At 42.3% G+C, this 23,907-nt stretch overlaps 2 protein-coding genes across 4 annotated transcripts; both read right to left on the bottom strand.

Moving 5' to 3' along the window:
- Nucleotides 1–1,664: 1,664 nt before the first annotated feature.
- On the bottom strand, nucleotides 1,665–12,717 carry zfand4 (zinc finger, AN1-type domain 4). Of its 2 annotated transcripts, XM_056436062.1 has the most exons (10): nucleotides 12,389–12,717; nucleotides 11,065–11,377; nucleotides 9,984–10,059; nucleotides 9,220–9,287; nucleotides 8,930–9,116; nucleotides 8,392–8,563; nucleotides 6,725–7,936; nucleotides 5,172–5,226; nucleotides 3,301–3,418; nucleotides 1,665–2,649 (listed from the first exon to the last, which is right to left on the bottom strand). In XM_056436062.1, exons 2-10 carry the CDS (start codon nucleotides 11,246–11,248, stop codon nucleotides 2,514–2,516), a joined length of 2,208 nt encoding a protein of 735 aa, XP_056292037.1. In that variant the 5' UTR covers nucleotides 11,249–11,377; nucleotides 12,389–12,717; the 3' UTR covers nucleotides 1,665–2,513. The 2 variants fall into 2 exon arrangements, with proteins under 2 accessions (XP_056292037.1, XP_056292038.1); XM_056436063.1 differs by lacking the exon at nucleotides 5,172–5,226.
- A 683-nt stretch (nucleotides 12,718–13,400) lies between these two features.
- washc2c (WASH complex subunit 2C) lies at nucleotides 13,401–23,854 on the bottom strand. Of its 2 annotated transcripts, XM_056435822.1 has the most exons (31): nucleotides 23,766–23,854; nucleotides 22,370–22,513; nucleotides 22,052–22,216; nucleotides 21,888–21,956; nucleotides 21,609–21,782; nucleotides 21,404–21,497; nucleotides 21,258–21,319; nucleotides 21,092–21,151; nucleotides 20,878–20,997; nucleotides 20,664–20,748; nucleotides 20,433–20,492; nucleotides 20,185–20,309; nucleotides 19,997–20,087; nucleotides 19,834–19,887; nucleotides 19,553–19,750; nucleotides 19,305–19,450; nucleotides 19,074–19,169; nucleotides 18,645–18,728; nucleotides 18,463–18,561; nucleotides 18,254–18,361; nucleotides 17,971–18,164; nucleotides 17,703–17,820; nucleotides 16,991–17,407; nucleotides 16,750–16,878; nucleotides 16,460–16,561; nucleotides 16,246–16,320; nucleotides 15,934–15,993; nucleotides 15,248–15,463; nucleotides 14,451–15,140; nucleotides 14,178–14,349; nucleotides 13,401–14,076 (listed from the first exon to the last, which is right to left on the bottom strand). In XM_056435822.1, the coding sequence occupies exons 2-31, from the start codon at nucleotides 22,511–22,513 to the stop codon at nucleotides 13,931–13,933; spliced, it is 4,353 nt and encodes a 1,450-aa protein (XP_056291797.1). In that variant the 5' UTR covers nucleotides 23,766–23,854; the 3' UTR covers nucleotides 13,401–13,930. The 2 variants fall into 2 exon arrangements, with proteins under 2 accessions (XP_056291797.1, XP_056291798.1); XM_056435823.1 differs by lacking the exon at nucleotides 15,934–15,993.
- Nucleotides 23,855–23,907: the final 53 nt, after the last annotated feature.

The raw sequence follows: 23,907 nt of genomic DNA, 5'->3' as shown, positions 1-23,907 counted from the left end.
TAAAAGTGTCAAGTGTATTTTACTAAGAGAAGAAAAGATGTGCAAGACTGTTTGAAATTGTCCTGGGGATGTGAGTCGGTCAGTGAGGGTCCCAAGCTTTGTTGATGAACCCGACAGCAGCTGGAAAGAACCTGTTCTTGTGGCGTGAGGTCTTGGTCCTGATGGAGCGCAGCCTCCCGCCAGAGGGAAGGGTCTCCAACAGGTTGTGCTGCTTGAACTTCTTCAGCTGGTCCAGGAGGAGCATCCTCTGCTGAGCCTTCTTGGTGATGGAGCTGATGTTTTATGTCTTTGCACAGACTGAGTCGTGGTCCTTGTACCAACGGTGGACCTGCAGGTCCCCCAATGAGGTGCCCCGAATGAGACCAGTGTTCACTTTGGGGTAGCTCAGACATTTACGTCTTTGGTGTTTTTCCATGTGGTGGAGCACCAGAGGCCAGACTAGTCACAATGTTGGGTTACTCACCCTTTCATTTACTCACCAGACAGCATTTAGCACCTTGGTGACCAGCAGGAATCACACATTAAACAAGCTTCTTTTTTTGTAAGAAATTCTCAACTGGTAAAGGTTAGAAGATGCAAACATGTTGGTATATTATCTTAAGTAAGCACCGATGATCTTGTGGCTAAAAGAAAACAATTAGGTCATGCTAGCAGTGAGGCTGTACTTGAATTTGAATTTAATTATAATACGCTCAAAGTGAGAATTTACCATTGATCACGTTCACCTTCCTGCTAACATTAGCTCATTAGCACTGAACTCTAAGTACTTCTGAGGCAGATATAAATAGTTTTGGGTTGTAGACAACTGAACTGAAAGGTGGTGTGAGTGACGGCCCAGGCTTTAGTGTATTAGCCCCAACATAGAGTTCCCAGTAACTAGAACATTTACTTAATTGCTTATTTAAATATGTACACGTTATATATATTTTATTTTTATTTTATCCCCAATTGTCGGTAGGCCACATTATTTTTTCTTCAAATTGACAGAATAAAAATGTCATTTCTTAGCTGCTATGCTGAGGTGTGTGAAATACAAAATAGCAGGATGTATTCTTCTAAATTAATTTGAAGATGCCTGTAAACTCACTACCTTAAAAAAAAGATGCCTCTCTCCATGCTGAAGTGAATTTATCTTCCAGCGGTGCTTCAGCCATATTTATATTTAGCCAGCCCAATTATCTTGGATCAAAGCCAGACAACATGAAGGAGGAAAGTGAACATAAAAAACACAGAGGACTCGGGTCAGAGTTGGTCTGTTGCACAGGAGCACATCCGAAGGGAAAGCAACGTGCAGAGCGAGCGGCGCCTCCACTTCCTACTCACCAGCAAAGAAATAAAACATCACGTTTGGGATCACACAATGTGTTCTCATAATCATGACACATCATCTGCACTCCACTCCCCATTAGTTTGTATATTGCATGTCCATATAAACACACTGCGGTTTTGAAGTGCGGTTTCTCATCTACTTCATATTAATATCAGAACTATTAAGGGGGGAGCAGCTGGAAAGATCAAACATCCAATGTCCAAATAACGAGGAACCGAAACATCGAGGACGCAGCAAAGAATCGAGGAAACCAGGAGGATCTGAAAAACTAAATGAGTCAATTAGAAATATAATTAGACAGGTGTTGGATACACACACACATACACACGTGATGTACAGTATGTACGGAAATAAACTTTATTAGGTCAAACTTCTGTAGATACTATAACAGCATTAAACGTGTTTTGCAACAGCAGAGCAATAAAAAAAGGCTTTTATAAAAGTTCTTTTTTTATGGCAAGCATCTTACTTGTAGACACAAATACCATAACTCCTTTAAAACCAATACAGCTTACTTTATAGGATTACAACTGACATTCACACACATTGCATACCTAGTATTCTAAAAAACAACCGTGAATTTGTATTCATTAATAAATATTAAGAACGTTATCAATGAGTGTGTGTATTGTTCTTTTGAAAGAAAGATTTCATTAGTGATGTCTGTATGGATGTGCCTGTGTAAGAAAGACATTTAGAGGTGAAGAATATCTCAATCTGAGTGACATCATAAACACTTAAAAAGACAAACACAGAAATGTAAGTCTTCTTCCCCCACACAATAAGGAAAGCCACATGGATAAATATGATAGTTCTAAAGTGCATCTGTCAAAGATTTGTTGAATGAAAAGTCACCAGCGGTCCAATCTTTTTTTTCTTCTTTAAAAAAAAAGCCTGACAACTAAAAAAATAGATATGTCTGAACGTGCAGCAGATATATTTAGCAAGAACTACCTACATACAAGCACAGGTTTTTTTTGTATGCGTTCGAAAAAGAACCTGGTAACAGATAAAGGATAAACATCTTCACATTGTCAAGAAGTAATAATCAGTTATTTCAGTCTACTTTAGTTTGTTCACACTTGGCTTTACAGAATATTTGATCTACATTTTAAGCAAACTTGGCTGATAAAAAAAGCACACAGTGGTGAATAAGTTCCTTCCCTCTGCGAGGGTCGATGGGCTAGATCTTAGGCAACTTGGGAGCACTGATCAGAGGGTTGGTCTCTTGCAGAAATCTCCGTCCGGCCCCCTTGTAGTCATAAGTGCAGCCATGCGTCTCTGCGTAGCGGTGGGTGCAACAGAAGTTGTGACCACACCTGAAAGATGGAGATAAACAGATGTGTTGGTACGTATGCAAAGATCGAGAAACAATACTTCCATATTTACAATATGTTCGTTTAAAAAGGACCTCAGTCATCGAATAAAAACATTCAGTTTCTCCATCAGCAAACATCATGTGCTCCACCCTCAGGCCGAGTATAAATAGACTCGCGCTCCTCTGACTAGTTTCCTTTGACTGAAAGCCTCCTTCGCTTGCATCGGTCCATTTGAAAAAAAGAGCGAGACCAATTCAACCACATTATATATGTAATATATATCATTTATAAGCACGAATATTGAGCAAATGAAATGACTCATTTAATCCCAGAAGCAGCAGTTATTCTTTTGAGCCCAGTTGGGAGCTCTACGTCACACACGGTCAGACTCTAAGCGTACGCCCCGGACACGGCCCGGCGATTTATGTCGGAGGGAGAAACTTTGATAATGTTACGAACGTGTGGCAGAACAAGTGGTGAACAGAGACATGTTTCCCTGGAAAAGATGGCCGAGAGACAAAAAGGATGAAATGAGGAAACATCCCTTTCTAACTGAAGCGAGAATGACAAATAGGGGGAGATGAAGAGTCTGGCGGCAGAGTGGGGGAGGGAGGGAGGGAGTGCAGCGGGAGAAGATGGAGGCACTTCTACCTGCACTCGTAGCTGGTGGCCAGGCCAGTCTTCTTGCCACAGAGGAAGCAATGCTTGGAGCTCCTCTTCTTGCTGCCCGTGGGAGCCTTGACTGGAGGTAGGTGGTATGTTGGAGCGCCTGAGAATAGAAGGAGCATTTTTTTATTATTAAATACCTCACAGGAGCTGGTGTCTGATCGAGTCGTGAGGAAGCTTGAATTAATCTACACAGATTATCATGTGGCTCGGCTTTTCTGTAAAAGATACAATTGCAACTACCCCCGATGTCAGCGCCGCAAGATAACGGGAGATTTTTAGAAACTTTTGCTTTTCTTTAGATTTCCACAAACATCAACAGTAATCCCATAACAAGGTTAGACAAACAAAGACTCGCATAAAGGAGCTAAACGTCTCTCACGTCCGTGACTTCTGCCGGGGAACCGAACACTGGAGTGTGGCCAGAAATGCAGTTTACGTTAACACCTGTCAATCTTCACCGTTTAACTTTTTTTTGTCTAAGTTTCTTTATTCTAATTTGAATGAGCACAAGGAGAGTGCTTTCATACGTCAGGCATTATGTTCGCTTCATGTCACTGGATAGCCACGGGGCCAACAGGAGCTCAGGAACAGAGTTCTCACGGTCACGTTCATGTCTTCTCGTCTAGGGTTTCCTCGATAGTTCTGAAAATACATTTCAAGTGTGGTTTATCAAGTGTGTGCCATTAAACCAGATCTAAACGCCGCTATTCTAGAAATGGTCCAGATAATTGGTTTCAGGACATTATCAAGCTTTGCCATGTGAACCATTACCACGTCGACATTTAGGAAAACACGTCAGGAAATAAACAGATCATTTCCTGAGTCAAGGAACCCTGGTTCACGTCAGCTTGTGGTCGTGGCGTCTGAAGGCACCCGGGCCTGTGAGCCGTGGGGACGCGGCAGCACACGGAGAAAACCGACGGTTCTGCGATGAAGGTACAGGAAGCTCACCGTGGAGCAGCCGGGCGTGGGATTGGATTTTCATTTCTTTCGTGCATTTTATTCAGTTGCCATACAGCCGTACAAGGGGTTAAAATATATTCAGAACAGAGCACATTTCCACATGATCATGTCAAGAGGACTGGACTCTAATTGTATTAACTATTTATTTATAGGCTAGACATGAACCTCACTGAATTTATATAGTTGACCAATAATTCCGATATAATCCGTCAGTGATCTACGTGGAAGAACGAGCGCACAGAGTGGGTCAAGGCAACAAGAGAGTCTCACACTTTATTGAAGGACTCATGGAGGCGGGAACTCCAACATCAGCATACTGAGTGTCTTTGATAGATGGAAGAGATTTAGAAAGCTCATTCAAATAATGTAGATATTATCCAAATAATGTAGATATTATCCAAATAATGTAGCTATTATCCAAATAATGTAGCTATTTTCTATATCTTTCACAAGTCTGTGAAAATGCAGTTGAACAAAGGCTGACTTATCGGTCATTCATGAGCAATCCTTAGTTAGGTAGTTGAATGTCCTTTGACCATCAACTAATTATCATCCTTTGGGAAGTACTGGAAATAAATCCCCAACATTAGAAGAAAAAAGAAACTGACTCAATACTTGATGCATATTTATCCTTATTTTTGCCACGAGAATAGCCCAAGCATATTAGTGGTGGACATAAATAACATCCGTGCAGAACGGAGAACAAGCAGACCATGAGAAGATATTGACAATATATTTAATTAGAATCAGACTCCATCTTAAAATTAGTCTTATTACCCGTAAAACATTTTAATTAGAATAAGGGTAATAACAGATTGACAGTTTTTAGAGCCCTGTCCCTCAAACCAACGAGAATGTCTAACGAGTGGATGTTTGAGCGTCTCCCTTACCTATTCTTCCGAATGATGTCATGACTCCTCCAGCTGATGCAAGAGGGGGGGTGGCCTGAGAAAATAACAACAGAAAATATTCTTATAACAAATCAATGAAATCAGTGCTTTTTCTTGAGAAAAGTCTGAAGTCAGTTAGAATAATCTATATACATCAAAACGTGAGGCGTATATATTCATAAAAGACACTAAGAACTAATATTCCGAAGAGCAGGCAGATCACTTCAAGATGGACTCCATGATTATTTTGATTGGCCGAACCTCTGATTTCTTAAAGTTCAGCTGTTTTCAATCAATCATGACTAACATCTGCATTTCTCTTTGAGCATCTAACTTAACAACAAGGCAGTGAATGCTGCAACATGATACATTTGGAAATATTCAATGTCACTGTATATCAGTTGAACCTTCCATATATTACACATTGTATCACATAAGTGTTGTCTGATAAATGTCTGATTTACTTTAAGCAGTTAATACAACATTTACACTGAGAAGGAATGATTAGATATTCTCCTTTCATCATATTCTGTCTAAGGCTGGAAGATCATCCCATCTGGTGGCTAAAATTGGCTGATTATGATATCTCTAATTAGTTGAATCTTAGCCAAATCCGTCACATCAAGACATGTAAAATATTTGACAGTGAAAAATGTAAGCAAGGTAAAAATAAAAAAATCTAGGTCAATCTGAATCACTGTGATAAACCTGAGTGAGATTTTCTTCGACAATTCCGTGAACGTCATATCAAGACATTGCCATGACCATTATAGCATAAAGAATACAAAATAAATAAACTATAAATTGGGGTTTAAAAGCTATTCCACAAATACAACGTGCTCTCTAGTGTGGTGGGTAAAATGTTTGAAATTGTGTGCTTCTACAACATGTATACATAGAGTGTATTAAACTTTTACATTGTGTTATATTAGGCTTAAATTACATCTACAAAGATGATTGAGAGGGCACACACAGGTCTCTCCCTCAGACAAGGGTCAACAACGCCAGACAGAGATAGACCCAGCGGCCTTGTGCTGCTCCAGTCTTAACCGGTAGAGAGGAGACTGCAGAGCGAGGACCAGGAGGCTCAGACACAAGAACGATAAGAGAAGTAACAAGACGTCAGCAAGAAACCTCCACATTCCTTAAAGTAACCGGCTTGGACTGGGACAGGGGTCACACTGAGTGACGAGAACTAATATGTAATGAGGGAGTGGACGGAGGCGGCACCTGCATTGAGTCTGATGTATAAATAATATGTGAATATGTTTGTTCGGGAAAGACAGATGTGGAGGGAGGTCGTTGTCTTTAAAACCGGACCCAGACCAGGTTTATTTGTGAAACTGTTAGTTACAAATAAATCTACGTGAATTGAACTCTGATCCAAACTCTCTGTGTCCTGTGGGTGGTTGATGACTGAGGTCCAGTGGGTGAGTATCCTGTATCGTCTCACCAGCAGTCAGATAGGAGAGAGATACAAGTTTATATGCATCAGGTTAAGCGATTAGTTAGAATGGACCAAAAAGGAAGAAATCCAGCCACACTAGACTCACCATGCAAGAGGCTGCTGCTCGGTGCAGAGGGGACATTTGTCTTGTCGGGTCATCCTGATGGAGTCTGCTCGTTGGGATGGACGGCAGCCTGGAGCCAAGGCTGCCCAGCCCTGAGGCCGTGGCAGGGGGCAACGCCAATGAGAGGCCCAGACTCCCTTCAAGGCCGTCCATGATGTTAATGCGGTCTGGAGCCCTTGCGGAGAGAGATGCTAAGAGTTCAGAGTTGTTCAGGGACCCAACTGGATCCTTCCATGCTCGGTTGGCCATCTTAGTGATGCCTCTTGCTTCCCTCTTGGAGATAATCTCTGGTCTCTTGCCAAGTGACTCTACTTTGACACCGCGAAGGCTTCGCTGATGAGTTGACGTGGTGGTGGAGGGGCGAGAGGAGGTGCTACCTGGCTTCACCTGTGCTGGGGATTGAAGGTTGGGCTGTAAACCAGAGGGCGTGGAATCAGAAGCCTGAAGCAGCGGTCTGGTAGAAGTTGATGGTGAGGGGCAGCTGATATGAAATGGTGTGCCAAGCTGTGTCCGATCCCCTCTGCTGGTGAGAGTATCACTTGTTCCAAGTGTCCAGGTACTAAGTGGGGATGGGGAGAGCGGCAACTGGTGCCGAGCCCCAAACTCGAGCGACCGATGACCTGCCTCTGGCTGGCCGGACACGTCTCGACTCAGAGGGTCGAACAGTTCCCCAAACGGAGCTCCAGGATGAGCTGGCACCATCAGCCCAGTGGCTTCCTCCAACATCCTCAGCCCTACAGCCTCCGCTGAAGGCTCAGCCGGGTCAAACGTTGCGTCAGGTGGACCTCTGCTACACAGGGGAGGGAGCTGAGGGTACACACAGTCCCTCATCAACCTGGCGCTGCCAATGTCCAACCGGGACACTTTGGGAGGGGGCCGGATCTTTGCAAATGGAGGGCACGTCTCCCATGGCTCTTCCTCCTGAAGCATGTAACAAGACAGCGATGGGAAAGAGGGAGGTGGTCGTCTCGGGATAAAAAAGGGGGCAGCGGTTGCAGCAGAGAGCGGGAAGGGGTCCATGGATTCATGATCTGCGATTGGAGGTAGCTGTACATTTGACTGCCGAGGCTGGTTTATCTTGGAGAGCGACCGAAAGAGGCGATGGCGGTGTCGCGTGCTGGTCGGTCCGAGAGAGCCACCGCCGGGATGTGGGTTGACAGGGGGCCGTGGCTTTACCTTGGCGGACTTCTTCGGCTGGAGGAAGGAGACGGAGACAGATTATATGTACATTTTCTGTGTTTTTCCCATTCTGTAAAATAATAGTGGTTATTTTGTCACTCGAGTCGATCCTTTTGCATGCATTAATAATAAAGCATAAAAAAATAAATCTTTAAAGAGCTTTGAAAGATCTATCGTCTGCAAATTGGTGTTTGGCGCAGTACATCCGCATTATGCAATGGTTGCATATTTAATCCATGATTATGAAAAGCAGGATTCTATGTGATGCAAATTTTCAACATAATTTGGTTAGTTATTTTATTGACAAAAAAAATACAGCCATAAAAATAAAACAGCTGGAAGAAAAGAGTGATGATTTTTTACAAGATGCCTACATAAGAATGCTGTGGACAGTAACATGTAGAGGCCACATTATCTCTCTCTGATTAGCTCTACAATCAAGAGGTTTCTGTACTCCAGCAGCTTCCAACCTTCTTGTTGAGGTTCATGTCCTCCATCTTGGCTTTGAGTAGCTTCATTTTGTTCATGGTTATGGAGTTCTCAAGGCTTTGCTGTGTCGCTGCAGAACACTCTACATCATCATAATCCTCCTCCTCCTCTTCTTCTTCTTCCTCTGCACACACATTGTACACCGAGCCACCACTGGAAAATATGAGGTAAAAACATTCTTCCCATTAGTGATATAACAAAGCTGTTGGCAGTCGTTTCAGTCGCTCTGCTCACTGAACTCAGCTGCCACGGATTAATCAATGTTCAGTACTGAACTCTAGTTGTATAATTATACTCATTTATCCTGTGCACTCCTCATTTGGGCTTCTTTTTTCTTTGCACCATTCTTAATACTCAGAACCTAATGCAACAGCCTCTTTTTTTATGAGGCATGTCAAGCTATTATTAATATGAGCAAAGCCCAATTCTTTTTATATGCACAGTTTTATTCAGACTGATAATAAAATGATATAATAACTGTGCTTTAAAACGACAAGGACATATTGACAATATCCCAACCTCACAGATTCAGACAGAGGGGTCATGGTGCCATCTCCCCTGTCGACCACTCGGAAGAAGTTCAGCTGGTCATTTTCCCGGTAGACCACAAACGTAACCTGCTTGTTGGCCACGCTTTTCTCCCAACCCTCCTCCTTTATGCTCTCCATCAGGTCAGTAACCTCTTTGATAGGGTCGTCCATGGTTACTAAAAAAAGAGAGGGGGTTTGTGGTCAAAACAGGACAACCATACTTTTAAAAAAAATGCATTTTCAAAAACAATGAATGGAGTTTTGGGGTCTTTTCCTTACCTCTCCTGGTGTTAATTGGGCCTCCCCTCATAGCTAAGACCAGTTTCAAAGTGCAGCCCTCTGCAATACTGCAAACACAAACGGTGATGATGAATAAAGGAGAATACATGAAAAGTATTGGAATGCATTCTCCAATGTATTCAATTGTAATGGGAGAAAGGGAAATAACAGTAGGTAGCATATCTACATGTAGGGTTAAATGCTTTACTTCTAAAGCAGTAGGCAGATGCTTTAATGCAAAGTTAACAGCACTCAAAGAGTCAGAATGATTTCCAGATGAACTCAAGTGCATGACTCGTAATTCCACTGGAACATTCGTTTCTGATGAGCAAATGTTTCATTGCCTACCGTCCCATTCTGCTTCGAACACAAAGCATGCTGCAGCTTGATAGGCGAGTCGAACAAGACTTCCCCAGAGGCTGTTCATGTGGAAAATTAAGTGCCAAGCACCCATAACAATATCCCTATTTGCAGCCAGCAGAGCACTGGAGGGTGAATTCTGCATCTCATAAACTGACAAGTGCGGAGGGCGAGCTCTCTGAATATGACCAGTGTGTCACTTTTCTCATCCGCCTCTATATCCCTGGCTCATTTACAATATGTTGAACTGAATTAAGTCCCTAGCACAGACACAAGGCTTTACAATTGCACTTGTAAATGACCCTTAAACATATTGCGTATAATTTTTCTAACAAGCTAGTTGTCTGTGATTTGTGCGTGCCAGTCCTCTGCAGGACAGAAAGAGTCGGCAGGAATAGATTTACCCATAGTCGTGTAGACAGTGTTCATCATCCAGCTCCAGATTGTTCCAGATAAGGTGTTGCTGGGCAACCGGGATACCTTTACAAAACAGCCAAAGAGAGAGAAGAAGAATACAGAAAACAAGCTAAGTTGACAAGGACCTGTTCATATTTCATAGACCAAGTTCCCAAATATGACCGAAAGGCAAGATGGGATTGCGGCCAAAAGAAGTATCCATAGCACACAAAAGATGATTCATGTCTGCCCCCAAGAGACAGAACGACGCAAGTGCTGAAAAATAGCAAATTACAGAACAGAAGCATTAATAATTGATTTCTTTTTTTTTTTTTTACTTGTTGATGTGCAAATGGTTTATCTCACCATAAAGTCAGATTATCTTGCAAGTAAAACCCTTAAATACTACTATACATCTTTATCGTATCCAATATTATTGACGGTTGACCGCCTAAGGAATATAAAAGGTCCGTAGAGCCACTCCTTAAAATAAAAGCAGAGTGTGTTTATAGTCAGGAAGCTCTCTGTGCCCCCATAGTGAACTCGCTGACCGGGCGGTGGAGGTCAGTGTTGGTGAGGGTGCAGTGCTCTTTTCATTGCAGCGGTTTTCTCCATCACCAACACGCTTTGCCTGGCTGACACACCTCCTCGCGAACAGCGCACTGAGAGGTCTTTCTTAACAAAACTGATTACAGCAGCAAAGAATGTAGGTATGAAAGGTCATCTTGAGCGACAGAAAAAGTCAAAGAGAGTGAAAAAAGGACTATTAACGGATACTTAATTCAGATGAACTGGGAGTGTAACCAAGAGTTTTCTTCCTATCAAGTTTTGGCAAAGTTACATTTGCTTGTTAAGCAGCTCTGATGCTGAAGTCGAAAACAAAAAACAAACACGTTTTAGAAGATACAGTTGTTCAAAACTTCTGAGCAGTTATACAAAGAGCAACACACCCAGCGACAGAATACTACATTTTAAATATTACCAGTCTATAAAATAATTGATACATCTTGCTGGCTCAATATTCTGACTTGTAAAATATGGAGACGATTCCCTAACGGCATGCAAACTACACACGCGTGTGCTTCGTACCTTCCAGTCTCTGGATCTTTGCCTTGACTGAAAAGACGGCCTCGAAGGGCAACACACGCAGCTCAAAACAGGTCCCTGTCAGGGTCTCTATGAAGAGCTCCATAGTGTCATAGAAAGGGAGATTATAGTGAAAAGCTCCCACGCTGTCATCATTAAAGAAGGGAGGCTCCTTCCTGTCAGTCATCTTGGCAGGTTTGGGCGAGAGACTTTGTGGATATGGTTAAATGGGAGGGCTGGGCCAAGATGAAGGAGAGAGGGACAGGCACTGCTCTCTAGCCTCACAGCCATCACACATGATGCAGGACGACCACACCTGTGAGTAGAAACAAAAAGCATGGTATGATTATCATCATTTATTAGAAGGTTTGCTTCCCTGCAATAAAGTGTCTTAAACATACTTTATGTGATTCCCAAAAGTCCAAAATGTACTTATATCTATGCTCTGAAAATGGACATTCAGCTAAAACCTAACCTCTGAGAGCCAAGTCATTTTTGATTGCACCCTTTTCAATTAATCTATGTTTCAACTGAACTTTTTTTAAAGGCAGACATAAATAAAAAAAAGTCAGTCTATGGAAATCTATTTGGGTGAACCGCACAAATGTATATATGGGAAACGCTGCATGAATAAAGGTTATTCACTTCATGAATGACATAACAGTTGGGTAATGCATTGGATGTGGTCGTTTTGTTGGCAACACAAACCGGACAGACCAGTGGAAACGGACACAAACATGCTCATGGATGTAATAAAACTCAGCAAGACTGAAACTGTGCAATTATTTTAGAACAAGGGCATGTATCAGCGGCAGCAGACATGTGCAACCTTCTCATACAATATTTAGTCCAGCAGTCAAGTCACTAGCCAAAATTCAAGGGGATCAGGTGTGTTAGATAAGCCCATCAGTGGTACTGGTATGAAGAGCTCAGGTAACCACTCATGCGCACACAAATGTCCACACAGGTAAATCCCACAGGTGAATCCCACTGAAGATGAAGTGGCTCGCTGACTGATGGCTCGATAGCATCATCCAAGCCTGGCTGTGTCCATTCAGAGACTTGCGGGTTATCAACAGCTCGGCCATTGTCTGAAGAAAACGCTTCAGTTGTCATGTTACGGGCGAAGCGCCGACGTGAAGCAGACTCAAAGTTAACCAAACGGTATCTGACATCATGGACGCGAAGGTCAGAAGCCACACAGCAGGTCAGCGAGGAGAGCGCAACTCGGTCAACGTCGGAGACGACCAGAGCTGGAAGTCGCATCAATAAGAGTCCAGCGGCTAACTCAGAGACAAAAAGAGCTCATAAGTAGTATTATACCTACCAGTGTTCACAAGGCAGTTTGAGTCCCGGGTTAACGACCGTATTTCATCATTAAAACCCACTGGCCGGTATCTTCTGCTGCAACACGTCCGTTCCGTCTAGCCGACGCTGCTCGTGTTAGCTTCCGTTGCCATGTTAGCCAACAACTCAAACAATGGCTACCTTCCTCGGCGTCTAGCGAGCAAGACGCGAGGCTGCAACTGGAGACGTCGGTCCTCTGTGTGACGTGGCCTACAAGTCAAAGCAGCACTTCATCCCGGTAAGCCTAAATACGACATCAGAGCAGACTGCTGGCCGGAGTCGATCGCCGTTGTCCGCTGGTTGGCGACATCGTCGTACCTGTCAGAAGCGGTCGACACCTTTGTGGTTTCATTTGATTGACAGAAAAAGGAACCAATCGGCACCAGGGAGGATGAAGTGGGCGGGACAACAACATTTGGAATCAAATGGGCCTTAAATAGATATTTTTTTCTGCCATAATAGTAGTTATAATCGGCAATAATCATAATAATAATCGACAGGTTAAAACAAATAATTAGTAAAACTAGCTGTACATCAGTTAATATTAAAGTGATGGCTGCCAATGATTTACCTTTTTCATTCAGAAATAGTGCATGTTAAAACTCTTAAATTATCTTAAAACATAGGGAACAGTTTCTAATGTGTCAGTTTAAAAAAGGGTTGGCAATCAAGGCTGTTAATGCCATGTTCAAGCCACAAACAGATACAAGAAAGTCACCCAAAGTGTGCACCCAAAGAGTTCCCTTATTAACCTTCCCTACGTTCGAGAAGGTTATTGAACTTCTAGCAACCAGGGTGATTTATCTTTAAATGCTAATAAGCTTCAATTCTTCCCTTTTCATTTTATTAATCCCAACCTAGGCAAAATGATAAACCCTCAATCATCCAAACATGTTATTCAATATTTGCAGATATGTTCCCCATCCCTGCTCAGACTGATCAATATCTACATCTAAGTCAAGTGACTTAAAATAAATCACACTCATTTCACATAGCATAAAATATGTCTCTTTTTAGTTATGAAAAATGAATTTCTGTTATCACAGCCAAAGTTAAGAAGTTGGCACATTTCTTATTTATACAAACATTGTCAAAATGCCTAAGACAGTAAGTAAACATTGATTTCTCAAAGTCATGAAAGAACACAAATCCAAAGACATGGAATCTAAACATTGAAAAGCAAAAGGATCTTCAAAGGAAACAACAAGGTACTCTTAATTTCTGCAGGCTTTGAGGCTAAGCAAATTGTATGCTTATAAAGTGCGAATATGTATAATAAAGATAAACAGTACGTAATAACTGTTACATACTATGATCTGATATTGAGATTATTTTCGAAGTCCTGTCAGAAGAGGCTTGGAATAATTTTCTTTTCAAAATCTTTATCTGGCAAAAATAAGCCCCATGATTTATATAATTCCAAATGAATAAATACTCTATCAACAGTGTATCCGATCTCCAATCCAAAAGGCAAAACAATGAAACCACAATTGTACAAATCTTGCTACTCAGAAACAACAGTTCAGTTCCCACCAAGAGCATTTAGTGGATCATCAAATATGTTGCTTGAATCCGCCTCTGTACTGGTCTCCTGAGAGCGTGGTGTTTTCTTAGATTTTTGGGGTGCCTTCGTAACTGGTTTTACTGTGCTTGGTGAAAAGATGTCATCTTTAAAGAACAAAGAGATGGACAAAATATCTGGTTAAATATGCAGATAAAAAAGAAGAAGTAGAAAGAAACAAAGTAGACATGAATGCCTGCATGCTTACCCATGTCATCAGCAAATATTGACTTGGTCTCTCCCTTTGTCTTGGACTTCTGTTTTGGTTTTAAAGTGTCCGTCAGGTCAGCAAAAATGTCTATGTTGTCATCAAACAAGCTGGCATCGAGGGTCTTCTCTTTGTTCTTCTTGTGAACTTTAGGCACGGTGGAAACTTCCCCCTGAGAACAGCAAGTCAGCAGATAAGGAAAGGCATACAACATATTCTTATGATGGCACAGAACACCTTGACAGCATCACCATGAATGTCAAATAAAGATACCTGGAAGATGTCCTGCTTTGAAAAACTGCTGCTGTTCTTGATTTCTTTACTATTTGTGGAGGCCTGAGTAGAGCTGTTGCTCACTCCAAAGATATCCGCATCGTCGTCATCTTCCTCCAAATAGTGTGTGGCCTTGGCTTTCTTTGTTGTTGACCTTGGTTTGACCTTTTGGAAAAGGTCACTCTGGTTGGCATTCAAAATGGATGGGAGAGTGCTTTTGTCTGCATCTTTCTTCACTGCCGCCCCACTCCTGGCCTGAGGTTGTGTAGGCTTGGTAGTTTGTCTGGCGGAGGGTGTGTTAGTAACTGAGGTGGCCCCAAACAGACCGTCAGAGCCACAAAGGTCATCGTTATCAGAGGATGGCAGCGCCTTGGTACTGCTGCCGTCTTTACTGGCGTCTTTCTTTCCAGTGTTCAGTACAGGCGGTCTAGGGGAGGTTTCAGAGAGAGATGATTGAGAAGCTGAGGAGGCGGGCAGGTCAGCTGGTCCAGCCGAGTTAGCCAATATCGGACTGGCATGCTTCTGGCTGGACTTTTCTGGTGGAGGCAAGGCTGAACCGGACAGATTCGGATTGGGCCCAGGAGCATCTCCACCCTCAGTCTCTTCTTTATCCTTTAAAGATCTGTGGGCCGCTTGCTGCCTCGCTGCTCTGGACTGGGGTCTCCTCTGTACAAAACCTTTGGCACGACCCTGCACGACAGAAGATTTGAGCTCACAGTATCAAAATCCAAGCGACGGAAAAGCAACTAAAAGACGATTAGAGAACAGATTTATTTATCCAGGGATCAAAAACCCACCTTGTGTGCACTTTGCAGTGTTGTAACCTGAGCTGGGCTGTCGAAGTTCACTCCTCCCTGGGCTCCTGTAGGAGTTGTGGCAGGGCTTGGGCCCAGGCTGGAGTTGGACATCCCAGAGAAGGAACTCGGAGCCATGCCAGGGAGCGCACTTACAGCCCCTGACATAATGGGGGTAGCACCAGGGAGCAACGCAGTGGGGTCTATCATCAGATTGGCCTGAATATGACAAGATCAGACACACCGATACAATCATTTGAGAGAAAAAACTAAACAGTGACCAAAGACTATTAAAACAGACTTTCCACCCAAGTACACATTGACAAAAGCTCTTTTTTTAATGAGGTTTATCAGAGTGCTTCCACACAGAAGACCCTTTGAAGAAAAACAGGACTGTGGATGGAAATGAGGCAAAAGCAAAATGCAATAACATCTTGTGAAGCTGAAAGAGCAAATTCTTCCGGCTAAGCAAAATTAAATCAACACAGATGATTATCCTCATACTAATAGTCATGCTGCTGTATCGTAGCCAAACGTTTAAGTGGTAATATGAAAAAGCCCAAACAGAAGACATCTTGAAAGAGAAATTGTGGAAGAGAAAATAGAAAAGACTTTTCCCAGGAGGAATCATGAGTGAAAGGTCAGGAATGAAGACTTTTGATTAAAAAAAAGATATATATATATATTACGTGAAGTTTCCCAATCCTTGATGAAGAACCTTTAGGTTTTACAGGGCTTGGTTCAGGTTTCTGTGTGGTAAGATTATTGAAGTTTCAGAATGTAATCAAATAAAAGCATTTCTTGTTTTTCATCTAGAAACAACACAATGCATCAATCACAACATGTCAAAAAGTATTTTGAAGAAAAACAGCTAATATAGGCAAAAATCTATTATATATCAAAACTGCATGGAAACACAGGTATGTGTGTTTATGGCTCAAAGGAAGAAAAGAAAAAACTGTCCATCATATTATTGGAGTAGATGCTGACATTGGACTCACCTGAATCTCAGACACAGATTCTGGACTTGCTAGTGGTGCTCGGTCCAAAGGTTTGCTGGGCTTGTCGGCTACTTTCTGAACACACAAATGAGAGATGAAAGTTCTCCCGCTGATAGACATTTTGTGGTTCAGTGCAATGGCTATTCATACACCTGGTGTAGGCTAGCAGGAATCCTGCATAATTCTAATCACTGCAAAATAATCAAATTGCTACCGGACGAGGAGCTTTTGGCTCGATGGAGCTGAAGAGTTCATCCTCATCTTCTTCTGCAAACAGACTTTGTGTTGCTGGCTTCGCCTCGCTGAGCTTGGAGCTCTGAAAAGAAAACAGTCACGTATCCTTCCCATCTCGTAAAAGACGTCTGCAACCGGGTATTGGCGCATACATGTTAGAATTGTCATGCTTCCGCAAAGTAAAGATCTAATGATCCTAACTCAACTACACATGTTGACACATTAAACATTACAAACACCCAAACGGATCAGAATATCAAACATACTGACCGCAGCTTTGTCTGAAGTGGCAAACAGATCAACATCCGGGTCGTTGTCCTTCTGCTGCGTCTGGCTGAACAGCAGCTCTTCATCCTGGAACACACCCGTGCTCGTTGCTGCTGGACGCTCCTCCGTAGGCTGGAAATAAAAGACACACATTTCATACCTTGACTGCATGAGAAACAGCGCAGCAATGCACCAAAAACATCTGTTCACACTATTCTTAGGTTAACTGTACAAGCATGCATACCTTTAGTGTGTCGCGTGCTGGGGATTTACTGGGTGTGAATATCGGCTCATTCCAATCAGATTCATCTTCCTCTTCATCATCGAACAGACTGACGGTGTTTATTTTGACTTTCTCTTCCCTCTTGACATTGGGTGGTGGGCTGTCCTTAGAGAGGAAGCTGTCATCATTGTCAACTTCATCCAACGGGCTCTTTGTCCGCTTGTTGGCAAGAATGTCGATGCCTCCAAAAAGAACGACTGCTCCAGCAGGCTTCTTTTTACTTTGGCTGATCCCTGATGAGGGCGCTGATGGCGGCTCAGGGGTCCCCGCTGCAGGCTCCTCCTTCTCCGATGGCTGGTCCTGTGCTGTTGTCCGAGAAACGATGACCTCCTCTGATTCCTCCAACGGGGAGGACGACTGAGAGGCCACAGCCGGTGTCTGAAGAATACAGGTATTTGATTTTCATTTAATCTCTGTGTGGTATGTATTGTAAATGGCATGGTAGAAGTATTACAGAAGCAAGATTTAAATATCACTGTTGTTGGGAAACTCGTCGAGACAATTTTTCTAATTTGGTGTTTTCTGTTGAACTGAAGGATCTAAACGGTGCATTAGGGTCAATTATTTCACCTCTCAAGCCTGTTCACTTTTTAAAGCCTCGTGGAGGCACGCTACAAAACAAGTTTATTTTGATTGACAAGTGTGAAGTACAAAAAAAGGTTAGTGCGCTCACCTTAGCAGCTGGGGCTGCAATGCTTGTGTTGAAAGCAGGTTTGATGCCAGAAACGGATCCTTTATCTTCATCATCACCCTCATCTTCAAACATGAGAGCGACTCTTTGAGATTTCTGACTGTGAAGAGCGACAGAATGAGAGAATAGGTAAGAATTCCAAGAAATACAATATGTATAAAAAAATAAACTAATGGTAAAGTGATTTTAATACAATTGTAACAGTCAGCAGGTATATTTTTGCACTGGCCATCTTTACAAGTGTACATACCTTGACTGTGTCGTTGGAGCAAACAGGTCATCTTCATCATAATTATCAAAGAGGCTGCTTTTGTGAGACATTTTGGCACTGGTGAAACTGGAGGGGCCACTGGTGAGACTGGAGGGGGCACTGGCACTGGGCTTCATCCCGCCTGTCTTTACCTCTGGCTTCCCCGCACTACCGACAGAACTCACCCACTGGTCCTGGGAGTCAAATGTTCAGGAACATAATGTTGTAGGCCCCCTTAAACATTGGTGTGCAGCAGTAAATTGGACTTTTTGTATCCTCATACCTCATCATCACTGAAGAGGGAGCTGGACACGGCTGTACTGAGTTGTGGTGTGGAGGCTGTAGCGTGATTAGGTTTAGCTTTAGACTTGGCTGCAGATGCAAACAGATCCTGCAAGGTGAAGAACCACATTATTGTCATGTACTCACAGTAAAAGCATAAGCTAATTCAGTTTTCTCAAAGTGTGTGAAATATTAGTTTATTATTTTCACCTCTTCCTCATCATCAAATAATGACAAAAGGGGCAAGTTGGCTTTTTCCCGGCTTGTAAGCTCAGGCTTAGACTGGCTCCTAGGGATAGCTGGAGATCCCTAGAGAAGGCAAATACACATACAGTGTAATTAAATGTGTTATCACTGTTATCACTTTTACTAGTGACATTTGAGAGCCGTACCGGTGTGTCTTCGTCATCTGAGAAGAGGCCTCTCATCTGGGGTTTCTGAGTCAGCTTGACAGCAGCATCGGGAGCTGGCTCATTCTGAAATGCATAACATGAAGATTAAAATGTAATATAAATAGTTTTCTATATCATAGCTTCCTTTTTTTAACAATATGAGGTTTAGTCTTAAAAGAAAATACTTGTACTGAGCAAAGAGAACTGAACTGCATCAACAAGAGTAAAGGCCAGCGCAGTGCACTCTTTTCTCAGACTGCACCTAATGTCACTCAGAGCAAACTTATTTATTTTTTAAAATACACTGTGGCCAACAACCAGTTTCTGATGTATTTTGAGGCAGTGAAAATACAATGAGTGGCATTTCGTTTGGGAAAAGACAGAAAAAATTGATTTGGTCCGGAGTGTATTGTGAGAATGTATTCAGACCTTCCCAGATTTCTCAGACTCTTTGCTGGGAGACAGCGGACTTTTCTTCAGGCTTTGAGTCCCGGGTCCAAATATGGAGATGGCCCCTGCTGGCATCTGAACATAACAGCTAACCATCAACAAAGGAACTCTTCTACAGGCCACAAAACACAATTTAGATCCACCAAACACAATATGTAATTCATTATAATGTCACGTTCAACCGTGAGACACTTGAACATTGATCTTTACCTTTTTCTCAGGTTGCTTAATCTTCTCTTCCACTACCTCCTTCTGGCTCTGTGCTGGAGCACTGTACTTCTCACTGAATATGTCACCATCATCGTCATCTTCTTCATCGAAGAGGTCGATAGCTTTCTTGGGCTTCTTGTCTCCCGCTGAACAAGAGGGAAACACAACCAACACAAAGGGTTTGAGGGTGAGGATCCCACTTCAACCTGGACTGTAGCACTGAAGTGCCCATTCTCTCACGCATTTACCAGAGTCAGACTTTATCAGGCTTGTACCACTGAAGAAGTCATCATCCTCATCCTCATCAAACAGCCCACCGCCTCCTTCACCAAAAGCAGCTCCCGTAGGAGCCTGTTTGGAGGCAGCGCTGGCCTGAGGAGCTGGAGTCCCATTCTCCTTGCTCTCGACTGAATCCGATTTAATCCCTGAACTGAACAGGCTGTTATCTGTGGAAATAAATTCCTTTGATTGAGGACGATGAAGCAGACAAGAATTTGATATTGGCTGTCATACAAGTTAATGCTTCTACCTGGGAATACTGAAATGGCACCTGCTAGAATCTTCTTTCCAGATTTGTCAGATTCTTGAATGAAAAAGAAATAATATGTGTTAATCTGAAAGTCCAATTTTCTTATAAATGTTTGTACAGATCTTGTGTGCAAGTCTTCGTCTTGAAAAAAATTAAGTCTAACCTGCAGTTTGAGATGTGCTTTTCGTGCTTTCATTCAGCACCTTTTTTTCCTCGGACACAGGAGGATTCGTAGCCTCAGAGAAAAGATCACCCTAAATGACATAACACAATACAGCATAGCTCAAATCTGGTCCAGAGTTTACGGGACTGAAGAAGAGGGAGCTCTGAAGGTAAGTTGGCTTCACATACCTCCTCATCATCGTCAAACAGGCCTCTCCCTCCACTAAAGAGGCCACTTTTCCCTCCAAATGGGGAGAAGTCATCATCATCCATTTTCGGTGGCTTGAACATGTCATCACTGTCCTCTTCAGCTGCTGTAACAACATACATAAACAGTATTGAGGAACATAGTGAGAACAACGGGCCTGCTGTGTAAATAAGTAATGCACAATTAACCAAATGGTTTGAATTGTTCTGTTGATGAATGAAAGTCCTACCCTGTGGCTTTGCAGGCTTTGGTTCCTTCTTGCTTTTACTTTTCTTCTTAGATGACAATGCTTCAAAGACATGACATAGTAGACACACAAAACCATGAGCATGCACATGCAACAATGCCATTACTTAAATCTCAAATATAAACGTTGATGCTATGTGAAATTAATTATGAGAAGTGGGAGTAATAAAAAGGAGATGATATACTGCCAGTTGGTTCATAATGACTGACTTACATGCGCGATCTCCTTCTGTTTTTTTAACTGGTTCCCCTTTGATTCGGGCTGCCAGCTCATCAGCAAACGACGATGGGCCGGTGTTCTGAATATGACAAACAAAATAAAACATATAGATGAACTGAAGATCATATGTAAATGATTTGAGTGAGATAACAAATAACGCATCCAAAACACATATCTCTTCAGTAGCAAAGTTCAAAAAGTATTTTACCTTTGTGCTGTCGTCTTTGTCTTCATCCCCATCTGATTCTCCAAATATGTCAGAATCCTCATCCTCCTCTTCATCATTATCGTCATCATCATCCTCCTCATAACTCAACATGGATGACTTCTAAGTGAATGTTGGAAGAGAATCCAAAATAATTGACTTGTTCAGCTTGAATGTAAACTTTAAAATGTTTTAGCAAGCAGGCAGCAAAGCTTACCTTCCTAATATTATTAGTGTGAACTTCATCATCCTCCTGATTAAAGTCACCATCTGAATTCTGTTGAATAAATAAATGCATACATTGAAGTCAAATTTGCCTGTGAAATATGAAAAATGTGTAACTTTGAAAAAGATTGTGAAAGAAAAAGAAAAAAAAGTCTTACAACTGCATCTTTGCCATCTTCACTCTCAATTACACTGTCTCTGTCACTGTCAACGGACATTTCTGCAAAGAGAACCATACAATACATGAGGGGACACAAACAGTATAACATAAGAGAGCCCGAAAAATCTGCCATGACAATTTTACCATCACTGGAGAGATCACCAAGTCCAACGTCCTCTTGTTCCATGAAGGCCTGGGAACCAATCAGATATGGAAGTGGTCTGTCCACATAAAGGTCCTAAAAGACAAGAAAAAAAAGACACAGGATGAATAACATTCATGTAAAGATGCATCATCACATGGATTATTGCAGTTCTCATAAATTACTGCTTCAAGTAGAAGAACACACCTTGGGCTCCAGGATGGCCTCCACTCTGTCTGTAACCTCGTCATCCTCTGAATCAGAGTTTCCCGCTTTGATGTCTAGATGCTCAAATGCCGACTCCAGCACTCTCAGACCATGGTTTACTGCTTCCTGCATCTTAGGGATCAACTCTGCCTCTCTCTGCTCTCGAGTCTTCTCCTTTAGGGGAAAAAAGGACTTTCACAGGTTGATACAGGACTAGTGGATAACATACTATGGCCATATTATCAAATGTTAAGACCAGGAAGGATGAATTATGTATACCTGCTCAGGCTGCTTCTCCAAAGCATCGGTCTTGGGAATAGTCTCTTCTACCTCTTCATCATACACCCTCTGTAACAATACACAAAGTAAACAGATGTTTTTTTTAATCGTCTATCAACATTTTAGTATCAAAAGTACAAAAAGGTTGAAATTAAATACATTACATTTTCTATAAACTGAGTATTGGAAAGCATGAGAAAGTCGTTAAAGACAGAGTGCAAGCAGCTATCTGTGGCCTTGGTGTCACGCATCAGACTGTCCAACTGCTTTTCAATATCATGGGTCTTTGACAGCATTCTCTGGGAGAAGTCTTGGAGAAACAGGAAGAGCTGTGAAGGGAAAAAAATGCTATGAAGTTGTTCATTTCATTACACCAAAGCAAAACACTAATTTTACAATCTCCTCCGATTTCTGCAGGATTTTGATGATGATGATGAATTACTTGGCCTATTTCTAAGCTGGGAACAAAGTTTCTGACTTACTCCTGAGTCAGCTGCGAGGGACCAGTTGGCACTGCTCTGCCGGATCTCTTCAAGAGTCCAGGGTCTCTCCCAAGTCTGAGCATCTTTCCTGAGGTATTCACTCCTACTTGGGCCATTTGCTACACCCTCTGGCAACCCGCTCATCTGCAATCAGATCACTCAATTAAATATTCAGAAGGGCTTTTAAAAACACCTGGCATTAATAAATGATTACAAGAAAACTCCACTTGAAAGAAAATTCTTCTTCTTGTTTGAAGACTTGATTTAAATATCCGTTTTATTTTAATGTGTATACAGTTTATGATTAGAATGAGCCTGATGTAAACAGCCAGAAGGCTGTTTGAACATAAAAGTGTGTTGGAGAAAATAACATTGATATCAACGTTAAATGGCCACAACAAACAGTCTTCTGCATATCTGAAACAATATGGCTCAAGCCCTAACCATAAACTGCATTGATGCTATCATGTAGAAATAAGTTATGGAGCTGCTCAATAGTCCATGAGGATTGGGACAACTTCCTTGACACTGTTGCAGGACACAGAGTGATATGACTGGGACATAGGAACAATGTGGAGGCCCTTCAATAAGTTCCTTCAAAAGCTTAAAAGAAACACGATGCAAACAGCAAAATACTGCATCAGGGAAAAATAAACCTAGATAAAAAGGATTACAAACTGTGTTTTCTTAATTATTACCGACAACCTGTATTTAGCTCTAACATAACACGCACAACAGTGTCTGTGACGTTCTGAGGCCCACATAATGCCTCCAAACAACTAAACAATATAAAGTGCTTTCCTTTGCTCAAAAGGTGTAAACCTCCACACATTGATTAATTCCAATGTGTTTGTATGGGTTATGTGTAATATGGCAGAACCAATTGGAATATAGGTTCCACGTAGTCCCGAGTCAGATGAAATTAACAAGCCAAAAAACTGATGACACAATACATTCAGTGTTGCTACACGTACTTCCTGTTCACTGGAGGTCTGGGTTTTCATGTGCAGGTATCGACTTTGTTTTAAAGAGTTACTGACACACCACACAATAAATGACCCATCAGCTAACTCGTACCGTGATCTTTCCTTCAATTAACTCATGTAGCGTTAGTTTTACTGCTACACTTCCGATACACCAACTTAGCTTTGGGGCAGGCAGATACAATAAGGTGACACTGTTGCGGAAGATACCACGTTGCGTCCATGAGGAGATTTTGTCATGTGATTTCCTCCTGCAAGCTTCCACATTTAAGTAGACTTGTGGAAGAGAAAGCTGGGGCTGTTCGGTGAGCAGCTAGTCAAACTTAGCTAGCCAACACCACCGTTAGCTCGAGCAGCCGCTCCAGGCCACACACAGTCATGCATTTCCCAAATGTGAGCGCGTATGTGCTTACCTTGAGTAACTCTGGTCAACTGCTGATCACGACGGTCAACTGTGGCCAGATACCACGTAAAATACAAGATCGATTATGCTAAATGTAGCCTTTCCCTCATTGGTCTTCTGACAGGTCAGCCATGTTCTGTCTGCAGACAGTC

Source organism: Pseudoliparis swirei, chromosome 17 (assembly GCF_029220125.1).
Source record: "Pseudoliparis swirei isolate HS2019 ecotype Mariana Trench chromosome 17, NWPU_hadal_v1, whole genome shotgun sequence".
Classification (NCBI taxonomy): domain Eukaryota; kingdom Metazoa; phylum Chordata; class Actinopteri; order Perciformes; family Liparidae; genus Pseudoliparis; species Pseudoliparis swirei.
Note: the sequence above shows the minus strand (reverse complement) of the source record. Positions and strands in the feature narration are given on the sequence as shown.